An 18712-nucleotide genomic window follows, 5' to 3' on the forward strand; every position below is an offset into this window, starting at 1 on the left:
TTAAAGATTCAAATAACTTTTCAGTGACTTTGTAATAATTCTAACTGTTGACTATACATTCTAAAACAATGACAAAACATGATAACTTTCATCCCTTCCATAGTGCACAAAACAGCATGCTACCCCTTTCTGAGGCTACAATTTTCTGGTACAACCACGATCAATCGCAAGAGACATGGTATCTGGCAGTGGGCATGGCTTAGTACTGCAGTTCCACCTTGAGACACTGGATTAGTGGATATTCCAAAAGCAAATACAATAGTAGAACCATGCTATTACGTTCCTGGGTGCTACGTTTTCCTGGCTGCGTCGTTTTTGATCAGTGACGGCATAGCACCTACAGGATCCAATGCATTGGGAAACCCACTGTTACATCACAACTGTAGAACCACTCCTGTATGATATGTCATGAACTAGCAATCCAAGCTGGTCTGCATGGCCATGGAGAGCGGCCTTGTTGACTTTTTATGCAGCTTGGCCTGGCTTGACTATGAAATTAGCCGCACAATGTGGTTTAGACGTTTTGGTGCACACTGTTAACAAAAGTAAGCCGTCCGAGAAGAGCTTTGGTCGTCACTGTTGCTTTGGCATGAACTCGCGCTGCCAAAGCGCAGAAAATCTCGCAAAAGCAAAAGTATAGCCGCGGGTGGTCACTTGGGAATACTGTCCCAGGTACTGCAGCCAGCGTTCTCACTAGATTCTCACTCAAAGGCACTAGGTTTACTTAGAAATGACACACAAGTGATCATGGCGAGAGCCACACAACACTGCAGGTGCTCGCCTTGCGCTCGTCAGCAGTGAAAAAGATGCACCAGCCAATGCTGTACAATTTTCTTTTTCATGCATAAGCACTGAAACAAAACTGCATGCATTTCATTACGAATGCAATTTTTCAATTTTTACTATGTCTTGGCTTTTGTATTTCCCAGCTCTTGCATTTTTTTATGCGGTCCCCTGAAAAACTTATCACCAGGATTCCACTTCATTGTATTCGGGTGGTAATACTTTATATTAGAGCTGTGCGAATAGCAAAATTTTGGGTGCGAAGCGAATTCGAATAATAAAGATTGAGTGCGAATCGAATCGAATAATTTCGAATTATTTTCGAATACAGACGAGCCCGACTATATCGAACCCGTTTATATCAAATTATCCCGTATATCGAACAATTTCTAAACACGGTAAATTTACATTGAGAATATATAGCAAAAGTTGCTGTTACATCGAACGAAAATAGCAACGACAACCGATATATCAAACTCCATGTGCCTCAAAAGTGCCCCAGCAAGTTGGCTTTCCCTCGCGGTGGCGGGGAAAACTGCCGGCGTCACCCTAGAAAAAGTGGTTTAGACCCGGTTGTGCACGGGCGAACACCCCCCTGCAAGAAATGATCCTGGCCCGCTCGCAGCGCTTACAGCCAATCAGAGGCCGTCGTGCTTTCTCCGAGGTACAGAGGCGGTAGAAGTGAGCGCCATTTTTTCTTTCTTTATGCTTGTGTGCCTGCTGCTGCCTGTTTTCCTCGAGTCCTCATTCAGCGTGGTCCGTGCTGGTGGTGTTGCCTGTTGGTGCTCTGTGAACCTTCGTGTCGGCAGGGAGCTTAAGATCGACTTGCTCGGAGCTCTTTCTATGTTGAGTAGATCGTGGGCAGATGTCACGAAGGAGACGATCCAGAACTGCTTTAGGCGTGCCGGCTTCCGCATGCCTGGTGATGACACCCCAAATTCCGATGACAGCACTGAAAACACCGCAGGTGTTTCCGCCGAAGTTTGGAGCGAGCTGGCAGAGTTCCCGGGAGCTATCGACGGATTGACATTCGACGAGTTCGTCAGTGCGGACGATGATGTCGCCATCATGGGTGAGCTACAAGATGAGGACTACGTTGCAGACGTTGTGCCAACCACGAGCCAAAGCGACAACAATAAGGAAATTGACGATGGCCCATCGCCTACATCCTCCGAAGTGATTAGTGCACTTGCGTTGGTCCGGCGCTATTGCGTGAATGTGGAAGGCTGCAGCCTCAGCTGCTCCGACTCGTTGGACAACGTGGAGGCGTGTGTGCTGTCGCAGGCAGCGAAGTCGTTGACACAGAAGAAAATCCAGGACTATTTTGTTCAAAAGTAGGGCACGCAAGTAATTTTCTTATTGTTATGTGCCTTTGTGTCAAAATCATATAGCGGGCCTATATCGAATTATGCCATATATCGAACTAATAAACGTTTTTTGGCGAGTTCGATATACCCGGGTTCGACTGTATTTCTCAAACATTTTTCGAATAATTCGAAGTGAACTTACAGAAAAAGTTGCAGAGAATCCCTAAGTATGTTGTTGTGAGATAGCAACATGAAAGTGTTTCTTTTCGCTAGGTTGATGAAGCGCTGGTGGGGTCATATTTCATGGTTGTCTTTCTTGTCAAGAATGAGGCAATGTAGAGGCCGAATTGTATTTATGTACATGATTTGGTGCAACCAAAGTGTTGCCGACAGCACTTTACACGTGATAGGCAAAGATGCCATTTCCTCAGCCTCTCCTTCTCTTTCAACTTCTGTGGAAGGCCAACTGATGTGGCAGACAAGGGTGTGCTCCCTTCAAGTCCGGAGTTCCAAATCTGCCTCGTAGACGTCGATATATAAGAACATTTGAAATTTTGGTTGCTAAAAAGCTTCGGCGTCCGATTTTTCGGACTTCCTGCCCAAATTTCAGGTCCAAAACAGCATTAATTGAGCCCTCAACTCTGCCACATCTTTCATCTCCATATTGGAACCAGCGTCTTCTTGAGTTAATACATTTGCGACCGTAGCGGAGCTTGAAAGGCTGCTTTGCCGCAATACGTGGGTGTGATGAGGTGAAGCATATTGAAAATCTAGGGACCACTTCCAAACGGACGTTGACTGTCTCTTGGCTAAGTTCAACCGTAACGGACTTTGAAAGGCAGCTTTGCCGCAATACGGGGGTGTGAGGAGGTGAAGCATATTGAAAATCTAGGGACCACTTCCAATCAGACGTTGACTGTCTCTTGCCTCAGTTTGACCGTAACAGAGCTTGAAAGGCAACTTTGCCGCAATACGGGGGTGTGATGAGGTGAAGCATATTGAAAATTTAGGGACCACTTCCAACCGGACTTTGTCTCTTGGCTAAGTTTGACCGTAACAGAGCTTGAAAGGCAGCTTTGCCGCAATACGAGAGTGTGATGAGGTGAATCATATTGAAAATCTGAAGGGGTCACTTTTAACCGGACGTTGACTGCATTTGTCTTTGGGAAGTTCGAATAGTTCGAATAGTAAAATTTCAGTGCGAATCGAATCGAATAGCAAACACTATTCGAAAAATATTCGAAGTTTCGAATATTCGCACACCCCTACTTTATATTCATCACATAAGTTTGGGCATGTTGGTATTCCATTTCAGCATCTAGCACACAACACAAGACAAGGACTGAGTGACAACCAATGAAGACAGGCACCTGTCTTCGTCGGTTGCTGAAATGCTGTTAAAATGTAGTTGTGATGCATCCCCAACCCAGCCTTCGTAGATCTTAATGAAATTGCTGACAACTTGTTTAAGCCAAAGTGGCTCATCCTACACCTACCAATCGTAGCATATTCCGATTTCTTTTTGTCACATAAAGGTTAACTACACCCCTCAAGTTGTGAAGAGTCCGATGCCACAATGAGACTGGTCGACCAAAGATTGAGACTATGGCGCGAGTGTGATGGTGCATCTGCGGATAAGCGTAGGAATTGTATTGTGTTCTAAAAGAGCCACCAACTTGACATTACAGGTTTCAGCAAATTTTATTGGGCCAAAGTACTAGGCTTTTAAAATTTGTGACATTACACAGACATTCAGGAACTTAAGTTTTGGCACAAAATTATTGAAAATAGAGTTTTCAAAGAATAATTTGTTAGTCTAAATAGATTTAGCATTTCACTGTAGTGTCCCTTTAGTACAATTATCTAAAAACACCACAAGGAGACGTTTCAGGTTTTTACTTTTTTTTTTTAACTTGTGTCGCCAAAGGAGAGCACTAACCTTCTCCATGGATCCCGCCACTCATCAGGCCGTGAACGATTCAAAGGTGGAGGTGGGGCTTCTTGGAAGCGATCCTCCCGCCAACGTGGTTCCCTTTCAGAGCCACCCCCATGTGGTCGGTCAGATCGGGTTGTATGAGAATAGCTACCTCTGGCAGGGGAGAAACATGGTAACCATTTGTAAATGTGCAGTAATTAAATCCACTTTATGATTCCTCAATTAGGCCAGTGAGAAGCAGTACAGGGAAACCAAGCTGGTGGGGACATGCAAAAACACTGGAACATCTATGCAGTTTTCCTCGGTGTGGCGTTTTTCTGGCTGCTCTACCAAATTTTTGCAGTCTCAAACTAAAGGCCACCGACTTCCAAGTACAGTCAAATAAGGATATAGTCAACACCAATAAGTGAATGCCTTCTTTTACTTTCCTCAAGTAGTCTAGAGGCACAGCCAAGTCTGAAATACATTTGGAGGCCTGCCAGTACAGTTAACAGGTGTCCTGCTGGTCGTACGGTATAACATTCAAAATAGGCTTGGCTCCTGCCAGAAACTCTGCTTAACTGCACACTAACAGCCAAGCGCAAATTTGAGCCTCTTGATGAGTGCTGATGATACCAAAGAAATAAATGCGATGTCACACGGTAAATGTTGCCTAAAGTATCCACTACAAGGCATTTTCTTCCTTCTTACAAGCACGGAAAAAATTATGGTCATTTTGCACGTGTGCAATAGCATGCAATGGCGACACCAGAGAGAATCTCAAAACTATGACAAAGAACACAGCAGCTATAGTGGCAGAACAGGCGACTCGTGATGCTTTTTCTCAGAAGTAAGTGCGCACATTTATACAGCGATATGTTACCGAATGAAAACTGCTGCTGCTTCATTGAAATGTGGTATATGCTGCTGCATACAGCTGATCCGTCCCTAGCTAGTTGTGTTCAGCATGTCACCTACTGCCGGGGCACTTGCTGTGTACTATACGCTAGTGTTTTCCATAGGAACATTTTTTGCACCCGTTCTGCTCCCGAATGTGCACGAGTACAGCATCTTGATGAAAAAAACGTGCGGACAGTAAGCTGCTTTCATTCTTGCAAGCGATGCAGCCCACTTAGCGGTCCAAGACGAGGAGGCGGCAGCGAGCAGTTGCACAATGCGTTTCGGATGTCACTCATTAAAAGCATGGGAAATGTGGCAAGTGAAACTAATTTGTCTATTTGTGCATCAGATTTTCCGAAATTTAGCACAGCCATTTAATTTTTTTCGCTGATTTCAATACATGTTAATATGAAGTTATGTGGTATTACTTTGAATAGTAAAAAGTGCCTTGCGAATAGAGTATTCGAAGTTTCAAATATTCACACACTGCTACTCAATTGTTTTAGGCTATGTGACGGCCACATATTCAAGCATCACGATACTAGCTTAAAAAAGTGAAAAAGGAGGAAAGGCTCGCCGAGCGCTGGCCGCCACACCTTTCACTCTAACCAAATGAACAGGCCTATAGAATCTCACAACTTGCAATGATTAGCAACTACTCTGGCAAAAATACTTACTTTTCTCTATCATAACTACGACCAGGCCTCCGGTCCTTTTCCCTTCGATCCTGCAAAATTCAGAAAGGAGATAAAAGACTGATCAGAGGCAAACAGTCAACTCCTTCAGCATCTAATTTGGCATAACTCAATAAAAGGCTAAAGTAAAGGAACATGGCCACTAGCGAGTGAAGTGACTGTGTCATCTATTGCTTCACCACAAACTACACAGCACGCACAAAGGTTGAGCCGTGTGTGATGCCTGCCAAGATAAGGCGTGCTCGACCATGGCCAGCCGATGCTCGGCCTCCTTCCGGGAAAGTGTATACAGTCGATCCCGGATATATCGAACTCGGATATATCGAATTATTGGTTATATCGAACAGTTGAGAAATCCCCTTGAATTTCCCATGCAAAAGTATGGGGTTGGTGTGCACGTATATCGAACTCCCGCAAAGCGAAACATCCGCTATATTGAACGCTGCCCCGCAACGAAGCCCAGAAAGTGCATTTTTCCTAACAACTATTGGTCATTTTTTCCAATCCCTCGTCACGCACAGTTGACGAGATTGCGTTGCTCTAGTTCGTTGTGCAGCGCTTGTCAGTTCACCGGTCTATTTGACGCGCGGTCTGCAGGTTTTAACACATGGGCTAGTATTTTTCAAAGAGGCTGATTGCCGAGGGCAATCAGAGGATTCGAAGTGACTTGGCAGCCTTGTTGTAACGTTTGCATTCCCTTCCTTGTCTCTTCGCGCACGATGGCATGCGGGCCCGCAAAGCATGGCCTTCGAGATCCGCAACCTCGTGATGTATTTTAAGTGTTTTCGGTTTTAAAATGCTGATCTCACAGGCTACGCTTTTTTCGCATTTCTCGCCAAAGTAGCGGCTGCCTTCTGCAAAGCCACAAGTGCCATCGGTATCGCCAACATGTCGACGGTGGAGAAATGTTTCTTCGTGCAGCGTTGTCTCTTGCAGAATGTGTACTTTGCGCTTTGTTCTTGATAAATCGTCATTCGGAGTCGAACTAAGCATTGTCCCGCTCGTAGCGACAAAAATGATGACCGGTGCTTAGAACGACGTCAAGTAAAGCACCGTCGTGCACTGTTTCCTTACGGGCCTTGGTGCCAGGTGACGACTTCGGGCGTGTCATGACCGCCGACTACGGCGTACGGCGCGTCAGTGAAATTTGCGACATATCGTTTCCGGGCGCCGTATCCAAAGGGAACAGAGCGAGTGACTTCATCGGTGCAGATAACGACGTAGCTGTTTCTTACTGCATCGATGGCGAGATCATAGCAGACGTTGCCGGTGCTGCGGAAATGGACCCGTGCGGTTTGAGGATGCCAGCCGCTATTGCCCCCGCTAAACCCTTTACCGCGCTACACAGCTCGCATCAGTGTTCAACGTCGATCACCGCTGTTGTGTCGGAAGGTGCTGAATTTACTTATTTGGAAAGCTTCAATAATGTTGACGATGACCTGATGAATTCACGGCGCGCAAGAAGCAAGACAAGTTGACGGACTTTTTTCATGCGAAATAAAGTGCGCTAACTTGCAAAAGAAGTTCTCGCCTTGTTCTTTAGCATATGTGAGCGAATTGTCATGTTCGCGCTTTTTACGATTTCAGAAAACTGTGTAGAGGGCTTCAGTGCTTTAATTAAAGCCTTACATACGCATATTCCGTATTTCGAATTATCGATATATCGAACTATTTCGCGGTCCCCTTCGAGTTCGATATATCCGGGATTGACTGTAGTACCAATTGATAGAGGAAGGAATTCACTTTTAAGCAGTATTAGTAACAATAAACATACTTATTAAGTATAATGTGAAAAAAAAAAAATTATTTACATAGAAAATTCGTAAGAAATCTGCAGGACACATACAATAACGTCAATGTATCTTTACAAATATCTAAAATAAAAAATTTTCACAATATAGATTATATAAAACAGATTCATGCAATATATCAGCAATTTTCAACCGTGTTCAGCAGGAAGAAATGAGCGACTTTTGCGAACTGCAGCGCAGCACTCCGGAGTACGATCAATGGTACAACACAAAGGTTGACAACAGGCTCTTGCAAAAATAAAACTTCCTGTGCAGTAGCCAGCAAGTGATGCCGAAACGAGCCAGATAAAAATTTAGACTCTTAGAACACACCGGAGATCTTGAGATAACCACGAGGCAGCACTGAAACGATGCGGGGGAAGAAACTACACTAGCTGTAGAGTACCTGTTTACATTCTGTGCTGTTGGGACGCACTTTTGCTATCCATGTTACCGGAATATGACAAACCGAAGTTCCCTTGTGGGTTACTAATGCTGCCAGCATTGAAAATTTCACGTGCAGATGAACAAGACTCTGTAGAAATGTGCAAGCTCGACGAAGTCACCGCACGCGGCATGGAAACCATATTAGGAACTATGGTGGCCAACTTCGGCAGCACTTAAAAAAACAATGTGTGGCAGAAAAACAAGCAAGCAAAATGGAAGTAGTAGTGTTCTGTTTAATCAGTAGGTGACGCTATTGTCCATGTGTACTTCAATCCTGGGAAATTAGAATTTGAAATCATCGATAGTGGGCTATTTATGGGTAAAGGCACGGACAGGGAAGCATTAACGACCATTGGCCAAGGGACACAGTACTAATAGTTTGTGACAGGTGAAAAATACAAAGTGCGACAGGAGGAAGGGTTCGACGGGCAAGCTGCAGCAAAGCTGTTGTAGCTTTTTTTTTTTATAAAACCACAATCCTAGGATAACAACGTCATAGAACTGTACTCACCCTGTGGTCATACTCCTGCCGATTGCTCCAGCGCACTTCAAAGTTCTCGTAGCGTCCACCATGCCAATATTCTCTGGCCTCTCGCTCCGAATGCTCAAGAGAATCCGGCTCATCGAAGCTGGATTAAATATAAGTATAATGTCAAGAGATTGGTTCCCAACATTTTTCAAATAGAGCTGAGTCTAGATACAACGAAGTTGCTAAAAGCGGCAACCTACCTCGTTACCGTATTTATTCAAGTCTAGGCCGATGGTTTTTTCGGAATTTCTTTGTATCAAACTCCAGGGTTGGCTTAGATTCGAGGATTTTGAAAAACGCGCCATTTTTCATTGAGAAAAGTGTTGCAAAACTAGCGCCACCTAGACAGTATTGTAGCCGTTAGTAGCCGAGCCAACACCTGGCTTAAGTACGCACACGAGGCCGCCATTTTTATCTTCGTGGCGAGTGTTGAGGCGAGCAGTTCGTCAGTTCGAGTCTCGCTTCGAGTGGGCTGTGTGTGACGTAGCTCAATGGCGCCAAACGAGCGTAGTCATTATAGCGCGGCGTATAAAAGGAAAGTTGTGCTAGCCACGGAGTCGTCCTCTAACGTTCAAGCCGGGCAGGACTTTGGAGTGGACGAAAAGAATGTTTGTCGCTGGAGGGGCCAACGGGAGAAGCTCTTCGCGTGCGCCGCAACGAGGATGGCTTTTACCGGTCCACGGAAAGGCCGTCACCCTGAAATGGAGACAGCATTGGCCAACTTCGTTCGGACGCAGCGAGCAGCTGCCCTTCCAGTGACAACGGAAGTGCTCCAGGCGACGGCGAGGGCGCTTTCAAGGGAGCAAGGTGTTTCGGTGGCAGACTTCAAAGCCAGCCGAGGCTGGCTGCAGAAATTCATGAAGCGCTTTGGCTTCAGCCTCCGTCGTCGCACCTCAATCGCCCAAAAGTTACCGGCTGACTATGAAGAGAAGTTGCTGGAGTTCCAGCGTTTCGTGCTTCGGAAGAGAGAAGCGAGAGCGTATCTGCTAGGCCAAATCGGCAACGCGGACCAAACGCCAGTGTATTTTGATATGCCGGTGGCGTACACAGTCTCAGAAAAAGGGGCCAAGGAAGTGAAGGTGCGCTCTGCGGGCTATGAAAAGCAGCGCGCGCCTGTGATGCTGTGCTGCACAGCGGACGGGCACAAGCTCCCTCCTTATATCGTTTTTAAGAGGAAGACGCTGCCCGCCAAAGAGGCCTTCCCGCGAAACGTCATTGTGCGGGCCAACGAGAACGGCTGGATGACCAGCGCCATGGTCGAGGAGTGGCTGAATATCGTATGGCGGCGGCGTCCAGGCGCCCTTCTGTGCAAGCATTCTCTCCTTGTGCTGGACTCGTACCGCGGGCACTTAAACGACAGCGTCAAGGCTGCGCTGGCTGAAATGGACACCGACCTCGCCGTGATACCGGGTGGTATGACGGGCCAATTGCAGCCACTTGATGTTTGCATCAACAAGCCATTCAAGGATCGCCTGCGGGGATTATATACGGACTGGTTAAGCACCGAGGACCACCAGCTGACGCCGACGGGCCGCATCAAGCGGGCATCACTGTCTCAGTTGGCAGGCTGGGTGGCTGCAGTGTAGGACGACATCCCAGGAACTTTGATCGTGCGCTCTTTCAAGAAGTGCGGCATATCAAATGCGCTTGATAGCACAGAGGATCGCGCACTGTTTGAGGACAGCGACAAAGAGATCAGCGACGACGACTCGGAATGAGCGCGGCATCTTGATGATGAACCAACTGCTCCGTTTCATTTTCATATTTTCAATAAATGTTTTCTCTTTGTGAATTTTACCCGGCCTACATTCGAGGTAAGTTTTTTTTTTTTTTTCGGGCTTTGGACTTTAGGGGGTCGGCTTAGAATCGGGGTCGGCCTAGATTCGAGTAATTACGGTATATCAAAACTTTCTTAAATTAAAATTTGATCTTTTATGCAAAGTATAGTGGAAGAATTCTTGAAATATGGAAAAGGCCACAAGAACATTCGAATAAGGCAGTACAAAAAAACTAGCTTCAATGGCACAAAAAAATTTAACCTGAAATCGGGCAATGACTTTTTACCACCCCAGCAAAATCCTCTGCACAACAGCTATATACAGGGTGTTTTTTTTTTTCAGACAATACCGATTTCTATTTTATAAAAATGCTATGGCAGTTAGGCCCCCATCATCCTCGCAAACGAACTCTACGCTGAGGCGGCAAAACTTTGTCTCACCTAAAGTTACATTCAAATGAGTAATTAACAAAAAATAATAATTTTTTTATTATTAGCTTGACGGCCATTGTTCATATGGAAGAGTAGTAGGACTTGACAATTTATGACATTCCCATTTTTTTAAACTGCTCTTTATTGAATGCGATTAATATGCAACATCAAACACCATTGCATGCCACAAAAACAAAAGAGCTTAGGCCTCAAATGGGATGAAAACGAAGTGACAACCTAAATAACGGCATCTCTGTTTATGGTGGCATCATGCGAGTACCCACATGCGTGAGACATCATGCGTGAGTACCCACAAAGAATCGAGCAAGACCCGGTGCGACAAATAGAAAAATGCGTTAGCAAAAACCATGCGCAACTTAACCATATGACCACTGGCACCAGAAGTTCCGACTTATTGCCTCGGTCTTCCTCAGCATCAGTGAAACTTAGTTCTATTTAAATCACAAATAACACACTTCGTTACACTGAAGTTAAAGGGACACTAAAAGCAAATATTAGGTCGATGTTGTTTGTTGAAATAGCAGTCCAGAAACTTCATAGTGCTACTTTTGTGCCAAGCAAGTGCTTATTTTGAAATAAAATGATGTTTTAGTGGTCCGCATCGCATTAGCGTACTTCAAATCACCCGCCTGAAAGCGGTCTTTCTCATGTCACTGTTGCCGTGCCCAACGTTGCCCGCCTTTACTGCGCGGCAGCGTGCACTGGCTGCGCGCACCATTCGGGCATCCGGCAACATCACATGCATGTGGCATTTTGTCGAACTTTCTGTCAGAGCGACTTTCACGGGTGTGTAAAGCACACGCGGCAGTATGCGATAAGGAAACTACCACTGAGACGCGACCGCGTAAGCGAAGCAGGGCACCGGGCAAAGCGCAGTTCATCGAAAACGGAACTTTTGAACCACGCGCGCCGTTCCCCATGGCAACGCCAAAGAGGTTCTTTTTTCCATGAATCAAACAGAAACGAACAAGCAGCATTTTATTACATCTCTTGATGCACGGAAGGTTCTTTTTTCATTGCAGCTAGTTTGATTACGAGTGATTAATTGTAGTCTGACTCTCTCACGTCATCGAGATCATTTTCAAAATGCCCCGCTCGTGGCGCTCACCATGTGATACATTTAGCCTAATTTCTCGGTAAGTAGGGCACTGCTGTTGATAATATTGCCGTTTTAGACATTGTCATACATTGAGCTTTCACTCTGACATAAATTGTTATTTGCCTTTAATATAATAATAATATCTGGGGTTCAACGCCCCTGTTATTTGCCTTTAGTGTCCCTTTAAATATACATCGTGTTCAATGGACATGAAATTATTAAAATTAAATGCTTCATTATATGAAGAATTTTGTCATACTGAAGTTCATTAATCAAGGTTTAACTTTATAACAAACTGTACCATGATCCTGTTTGACACATTTATGTTTGGCTATTCTGCAGACCACATGGAGACAGCCTATTTTACAATAAGCAACACAAGGGTTTTCATAAGTACCTTTCTACATTCTCTTAACTGCATGCAGGGACCTCTACGCAATCACTGCAACAAATGCAGTCCCTACAATAACTGCCATGGTTAAGACTACCCGATATGCACATAAGAGGCCGTGGCAATAGTGCCCGCCATACGAGAAGCCTACTTCAAGGGCCAGTCAGCTCACGTGCTTACAGACTCGCAGGCATGTTGGCTTCTCATGTGAGAAATACTACCATGCAGAGCCAACAAAATACTCAGCTCAGACATTGACCTGGACCACCGCATTACGTGGTGCCCAACGCACAGCGGAGTGGACAGGAACGAAAGGGCAGATCACATCACTTGAGGAAGCAACAGACGAGCAGAGGGAAGAACCCTAGAGGAACCTCCGTCAGCAGTGCGCGACATATTACAGAGTCAGAGGAAGGAGCGATGAGCCTATGGCCCTCTGCCCTCCAAACTAAACAGAAGACAAGCCCTTGACTGGTGTCACAAACCAATTCATACCCAGAAATCTTTTATACAAGGTACACCCGGCATAGTACGCAGACACCTGCCCATGATGTAATGCAAAGCCCACGCTGGCCCACATAACGTGAGAACAAAAGGACATATTACGCAACATTAAGTGACCTCTTCTGAGAGACACCGACTTCACTCGTCAGTGGGAGGCACTGCTCGCAAGCCAGGATAGGGAGCACGAACTGGCCCTCCTGGATCAAGCTCAAGCTGCAAAAGCCAGTGGAACCCTAGACTGAGGGCCCCACCCAGACCTGCCATCACATCTATCCAATAAAGTTATTCCTCCTGCTCTTCTCAACTCTTCCCATATGTTAGAACACCTTGCCGCAACTATAAATAACAAGAAGCAAACAAATATCTGCTCCCGGCCTTTCGTCTAAGCTCCTTCCGAAGTACCACGGACCTTACCACGTGGTTGCGTAAACCTCTCCCACTAATTATGTGGTCGAACCCGTTATGCCATCTTCCGATATCCGTTGTCGCGAGTGAGCGACAGTCCGCATCGACCGGCTAAGTCCCCATTGTGATCCTCTGACCTCTCTCTAGGTCGCCAGCATAGGCGTGCGCAGGGTTCCTCATTAGGGAGGCGAAGGTTTATCGCAGCGACCCCCACCCTAAAAAGTCCATGTATGGGGCAGATTTTGCCCCCCCCCCCCCCACCTCTTAGGTGATAGAAGGGTCAATGTACGGGGCAGATTTTGCCCCCCCCCCCCCCTCTGGTCGCCAGGATGGGTACCTCTCAATACCGGGGGTGATTGTGAGGAAGAAGACTGACACGCACAGAAGCCCATCACCATCGGCTGGCACGCACTGACAGTTCGCTCTCTGGCTACGCCCTGCCTGCTGCTGCTACGATCGTCGCTGTCGTTCAGTACCTCAATAAAACCCCATAACATATCATTGCCTTACACTTTTATAATGCATTTTGTGGGGTCTTTTATGTCATTATCACAGTTGAATTAGTCTAAGAATGATACAATGAATCCAGGCATTTTGGAATGATAGACAGCACTTTGTTGAAGTTATAGATAAGCAATCTTCTGCTTTGCCGGTTTTGTAGTATCTGCCACAGGACTCCGTAAAAGGGCTCATAGCATTGCAAGTAAATTGATAAAGTTGCAGATGCAGAGCTTTTTTATGTGTTTCAAGCCAGTAACACAAGTGAGTAAATTTGCATAAGACCATTGAACTCACCCATAGAAATCATCCCTGCGGCTATCACCTCTCCGACCACCTCGGGGAAGGTGGTGAGGAGGAGGTGGTGGCATTGGAGGCCGTACGTAAGGAGGACTCATGCCCCGAGATGTTGGAGGCACACTTGCCCCGTAGAAGTCATTTTCTTTGTCAACCTACACATGCAGAGAAGCCTACAGCTTATTATGTGTTAAGCAAACGCAAATAAAATAAGAATGCAAAGGAAGTGACATACGGCATTCTGAACGTATGAAAGTGTGCACTACCATATCTAGATAGTGATGCATAAACAAACTTATATGCTCATAATTTCTGCATATTCTTGTATAAGGGCACCACCTCAGTGTCAAAGGCGAAGACCTCATCAGCCTCAGCTACACTGGACTATCTCCACATAGCATCAAGCAGAGGCATAGCTCTCTCTTCTTTCTCGGAGAGGCATAATCGTTGTAACTGGGTTGGCATGAAGCAAATAAACTTAAGCATTCACAATGACACAGAATTTCTCATCGTCCCATGTCTTGTCCCACTGTACTTTCCAGCGACTCTACTTTTCACAGACAGTGCATGTGCACAACACAACGGAAGTTCTCTGAAAATCGTAAATAACTTTCGTGGCATAAACTTCAGTTACATTTGTGCTGCCCATAGCCATGCTACTGTTATATTCCCGTTCTGTATGGAAAAAACCCAGCATTTTTCACTGCACAATCTTTGATGTGTCATTCCCAGACAACTTCACCTTTGAACAGAACAATATTGGCACATTGTATCAGCTTTCAAGTGCATTGATCAAATGCAGCAGCTTGAGATGCAATACGCATGTTTCAGCTGCACATGTAAAAAACCGCATAAGAAATCACAGTGACATTTGCAGCAGTATTACAACCAGCCAAGCAACTGGTGGCCACCGCTGTGTTACTGCGGGAAATCGAAACACATGGCAGCTGACAGAGTACGCTTTGCAACAATATCTTATTAATAGTAAATAATTTGACAAGAAGGAAGCTGAGACAAGTGCTCTGGGCTACCAATGGATATGTCAACAGCTGCGAAAGCCGTGAGAAATTATGTCTCAGTACAATGAATGAATGAGCACCTGACAGAATGCAACAAAACTTTGAGACCAAAAATGTCGCGAGTGAGGGCGCGAACATTCAGATGTGACACTAGATGACATTCGCTTGTGAGGCAGTAAAATGCACAATCAAGTAAATAGTGGCATATGCTACGATAAATTAATGTGGTAAGCTTCTACCATACTGATCTAATCATTGTCAAAATGGTGCATCACATAATGCTACAGCTGAGCATATCAGCCTCTTCATCTGATATGAAAGTTAATTTCCATAGGGCAAATCACTGATTAAGCACCAGTGCAATTAATATTTTGCCACCCAATATACCTCGTCCCATTGAACTGTGTGCACAAGTTTATGCGAAATGTGTGTGCAGTTCTGAATAGGCAGGACATTCTATGGCACACCACACATAGAATCCACACTTTGTATGTGAAGTGAGAGTTCACTGTAACTGCGAAACCAAGACTTGTGCCTGAAGCAGTCCATTTCTGTTCCGCATAAAATAATCTTTCTAAAAGAAACTCATACACTTAATGGCATCGAAGAATGGCTAAACCTTGGCAACAGCACAGGTTTGGCAAGAACCAGCTGCCAGTTCTACGGTCACATGTCAGTTATACAAAATGAGGTAGCAAACAAAGCTAAAGACTTTCCTACATATGGCAGGAACCAGGAGTTCTTCAAGCATGTGCACTTTTTAAATACATATTTGTACTGTCATATGAACCACACCTCAGAAACTCTGACACAACTTCCAATTTGAAAAAAGTGTGGCTCCTACAAAAGAATTCACAGTATATAAATTCATGCAGAAAGGATCACAACATTAGCTCACCTTAATTTTTCCATTCTCGTATAGCTGCTTGAGAAACCAGCAATAATACATCTACTGCAGCCTTTGGAGCTTAGCCAGCTACATTCTCCACATGTCTCGCGCCAAAATGTTTATGCAGCAGCAACAAGCATTGCCAGCTGGCTTACAAAAAAGAATGCAATAAGAAAAAGAATTTGGAGCCACCAAAATCATCATAATCACCACACATGGCAAGATTCTCAAAGCTGATTTGTGTGCACAAGCATTAGAAAAGAATACTCTCAGTGATTAAGTCAGCCCACTATGTATATGTACTCTGTATAGCTGCACTTTAGTTTGTGTACAGGTGTCTGCTCTTGAAGCCTATGGCATGTTTTCCCTTCAACTTAGGCCAAGAAGCTTTTCAGGTTACACAAAAGCTTCAAAAGCAGTAGCATACATTATGTAATGCCCTAAAAACCACATCAACCTATTTATTATCCATCCAAGTCTCACCTTGGTGGTCATTGAAGACTGTCATCGCAATCATAAATCATCACAACATAACGGCAAACAAAGATATAGTGCCAATCCTGGATATTTTTCAAACTTAAAGGGGATTGAAAGGTAGTTCTAAATATAGATAATATGAAATAGTATCTGAAGTCTACATGAAAATGCTGTCTGTCTCAAACAGTTTACAGAGATAGCGAAATGGGCAAATTCACCAATAGCTTCTACCATGTCAAACCAACAAAGTTTGTTTGTGCACATCAATGCCACCAGTTGATTGCACATCAAAATGGTCCAATATGTAATTGAACTAACTTATAGCACTGGCTTTAATAATTTATAAATAATGATGAGCAGCCACTGCATGGTGAACTTCTATACGTTTCCTATGGTAAGTAAACCACTTACTGTAATGTTCCAACACCATATTACCGGTTATAACAATTACATCTGGCTGAAGAGTGTACGCCCATAAAGGAAAAGGAACGTCTGAAATGGCGTGAGGCAAAAAATAGTGCAAGCCTCTGCACCATCTGCGTACCATGTGCACTGTGCCGTTCATATAGTAGAGGCAGTTTTCCAGCCTTCTCTGCGCTGCGTACCGTAATCATTTAATAAGCTCCCCCACGGACAAGAGGATGTCTACTTAAAACATTACAAATTGAAAATTAGGTTATTTACAAATTTAAAATTTTATCATGTTGAAAAACTAGGAAATATCTGGAACTTCTATTAAACAGACTATTCAAGCACCTTTAATTTTCAGCTGATAGGATGTCAATTCTCGTGGTTAGGTTCAGGAATTCGTGCTTTTTTTAAACAAATACAGCCCCAGTATTTTAGTACCAATTTTCATGAGTGTGGTACAGCATAATGTGCTCAACCTACTTAACTGTGCTGTCCAAACACTCATTCTCTGATTCTCAGTACAATTAAGGCTCCATTGCAGAAAGGCCATATCTCAAGACAGCAGACTGACTGAATTTCTAAAGACCTCTCAGGGTCCTGTTTTGTCATTTGTGGTGAAGAGCTTTTGAACTAAGGCCCGTACACTGAAACGCTCCTTACCTCAGTGAGGGGGCCTTAACTGCTTGAGGACGCCTTATCACGTATTCTGGAACACTCCTTAATAAGGTTCCCTCACTGAGGCCCTCCTTGGCGCTCCCTCAAGTTAAGGTAGCTCTAGGGCTACCTTCAGGCCTCCTTACCTTGCTACTTGCACTGAAAGGGCGCTTCTCGGCAGTACTTTGTCAGCGACAGTGTGTCCGATTTCTTATTTTCGATCGATGCCTTGCACTTCTGCACCAGCTCGCTCTAATTGTATCCTCGTCGTTGTTGGAAAATTGCTTGCCAGGCGTGTTTTTGAGCGTGCGGCCGAACGGCTGTCAACATTTTTTCGTTAAGATTGCGCAGCGCGAAGAGGACAAGGCATTTTACAGGAATAGAAAAAAAAAAAAAAAGACTCAAGGAATACGAAACGGTAGGCCCCCTCATCGCACACCGTTCGTGCTGCCGTCTTCCAGGAATGGCAGTTCTTGTTTGGATTAGGCTAACAATGGCATTCTTCACATGCCATGCGGGCTGCTTCCACAATGAGACGGGTGCGGTCGTCCAGGTAAGAGAAATCACATTGGTCTCAGCGAACACAGGGGTGCAGCCGCATGCGCTACAATGTATGCCCAGAAAACCCTCCTTTCCTTTACTGTGAATTATCTCAGCCACTGAGATTAGTAATCCGTCGTGATACAGGAGAGTGACCTGTGCCTGAAAGCTGGCGCCTACTCTGTGGCAGCATGACTATTTTAATGCGTTGTAGAAGCAAGCCCGAACAATAAACCTTTTGACAAGCTTACTGTGCGGAGTTGAGCTTGTACGAGCCTAGCTCATATGTCCAGCAAGCATTATCACGGGTGAAATCGAGCTTAAGGTCAAGGAACCTGACAGAATCCTAGAAGAGAATACCACATGTTATGACGATGGGCGATATTCTTCAAATATTCCGACCATTTGTGACAACTCAGAATGCAACTCCGAGGCACCACACACTGTAAGACTACTAAGAAATAGTGCACATATACCTGAATGCTACCAGGACTTGGGTTCCTGAAAACTGCTGCTGTAAGATTTTCTCATTTAGGAAAAAAGAAAAAAAAAAAAGAGAGAGAGGTCAATCCATGAAGGCGCGATGCACGACCCGATAGACGCACCCTTGTTTCGAATGTAAACGTAATAATTTACTTGGACATAAGTACATTCGAGTCCAATTTGCACCAAAGTGAGGAGATTTCACAAGCTTAACTCTGCTCAGTTATGAAAATCAATTTCACCCATGTCTCCAATTCTTTAAACGATCTTTATTACTCGCTCCCACATAACAGGCCGTTGAAATGCATCAATGAACGCAATGAGCTGCAAGGTTGCTCGACCATCCTGTTTTTGTCTTCTGCAACAGGCGAAAGTTAAGTAAATGGAAAAGGCTGTGCACCCATATCGCGAAAAAGCAGTGTACACATTCATCATTATGCACAAAAAAT

At 44.8% G+C, this 18712-nt stretch overlaps 1 protein-coding gene across 1 annotated transcript in view; it reads right to left on the reverse strand.

Annotated features, from left to right (window-relative positions):
* Positions 1–18712, reverse strand: part of LOC119373458 (zinc finger CCCH domain-containing protein 18) — a gene marked incomplete at its 3' end in the record, with an annotated part of 102774 nt that overhangs the window by 13222 nt on the left and 70840 nt on the right. The window contains 4 exon segments of the mRNA XM_037643491.2: positions 4030–4179; positions 5583–5632; positions 8349–8466; positions 13791–13945. Coding sequence (XP_037499419.1) covers positions 4030–4179; positions 5583–5632; positions 8349–8466; positions 13791–13945 — 473 coding nt within the window.

This window comes from Rhipicephalus sanguineus, chromosome 1 (genome assembly GCF_013339695.2).
Source record: "Rhipicephalus sanguineus isolate Rsan-2018 chromosome 1, BIME_Rsan_1.4, whole genome shotgun sequence".
In the NCBI taxonomy this organism is placed as follows: Eukaryota; Metazoa; Arthropoda; class Arachnida; order Ixodida; family Ixodidae; genus Rhipicephalus; species Rhipicephalus sanguineus.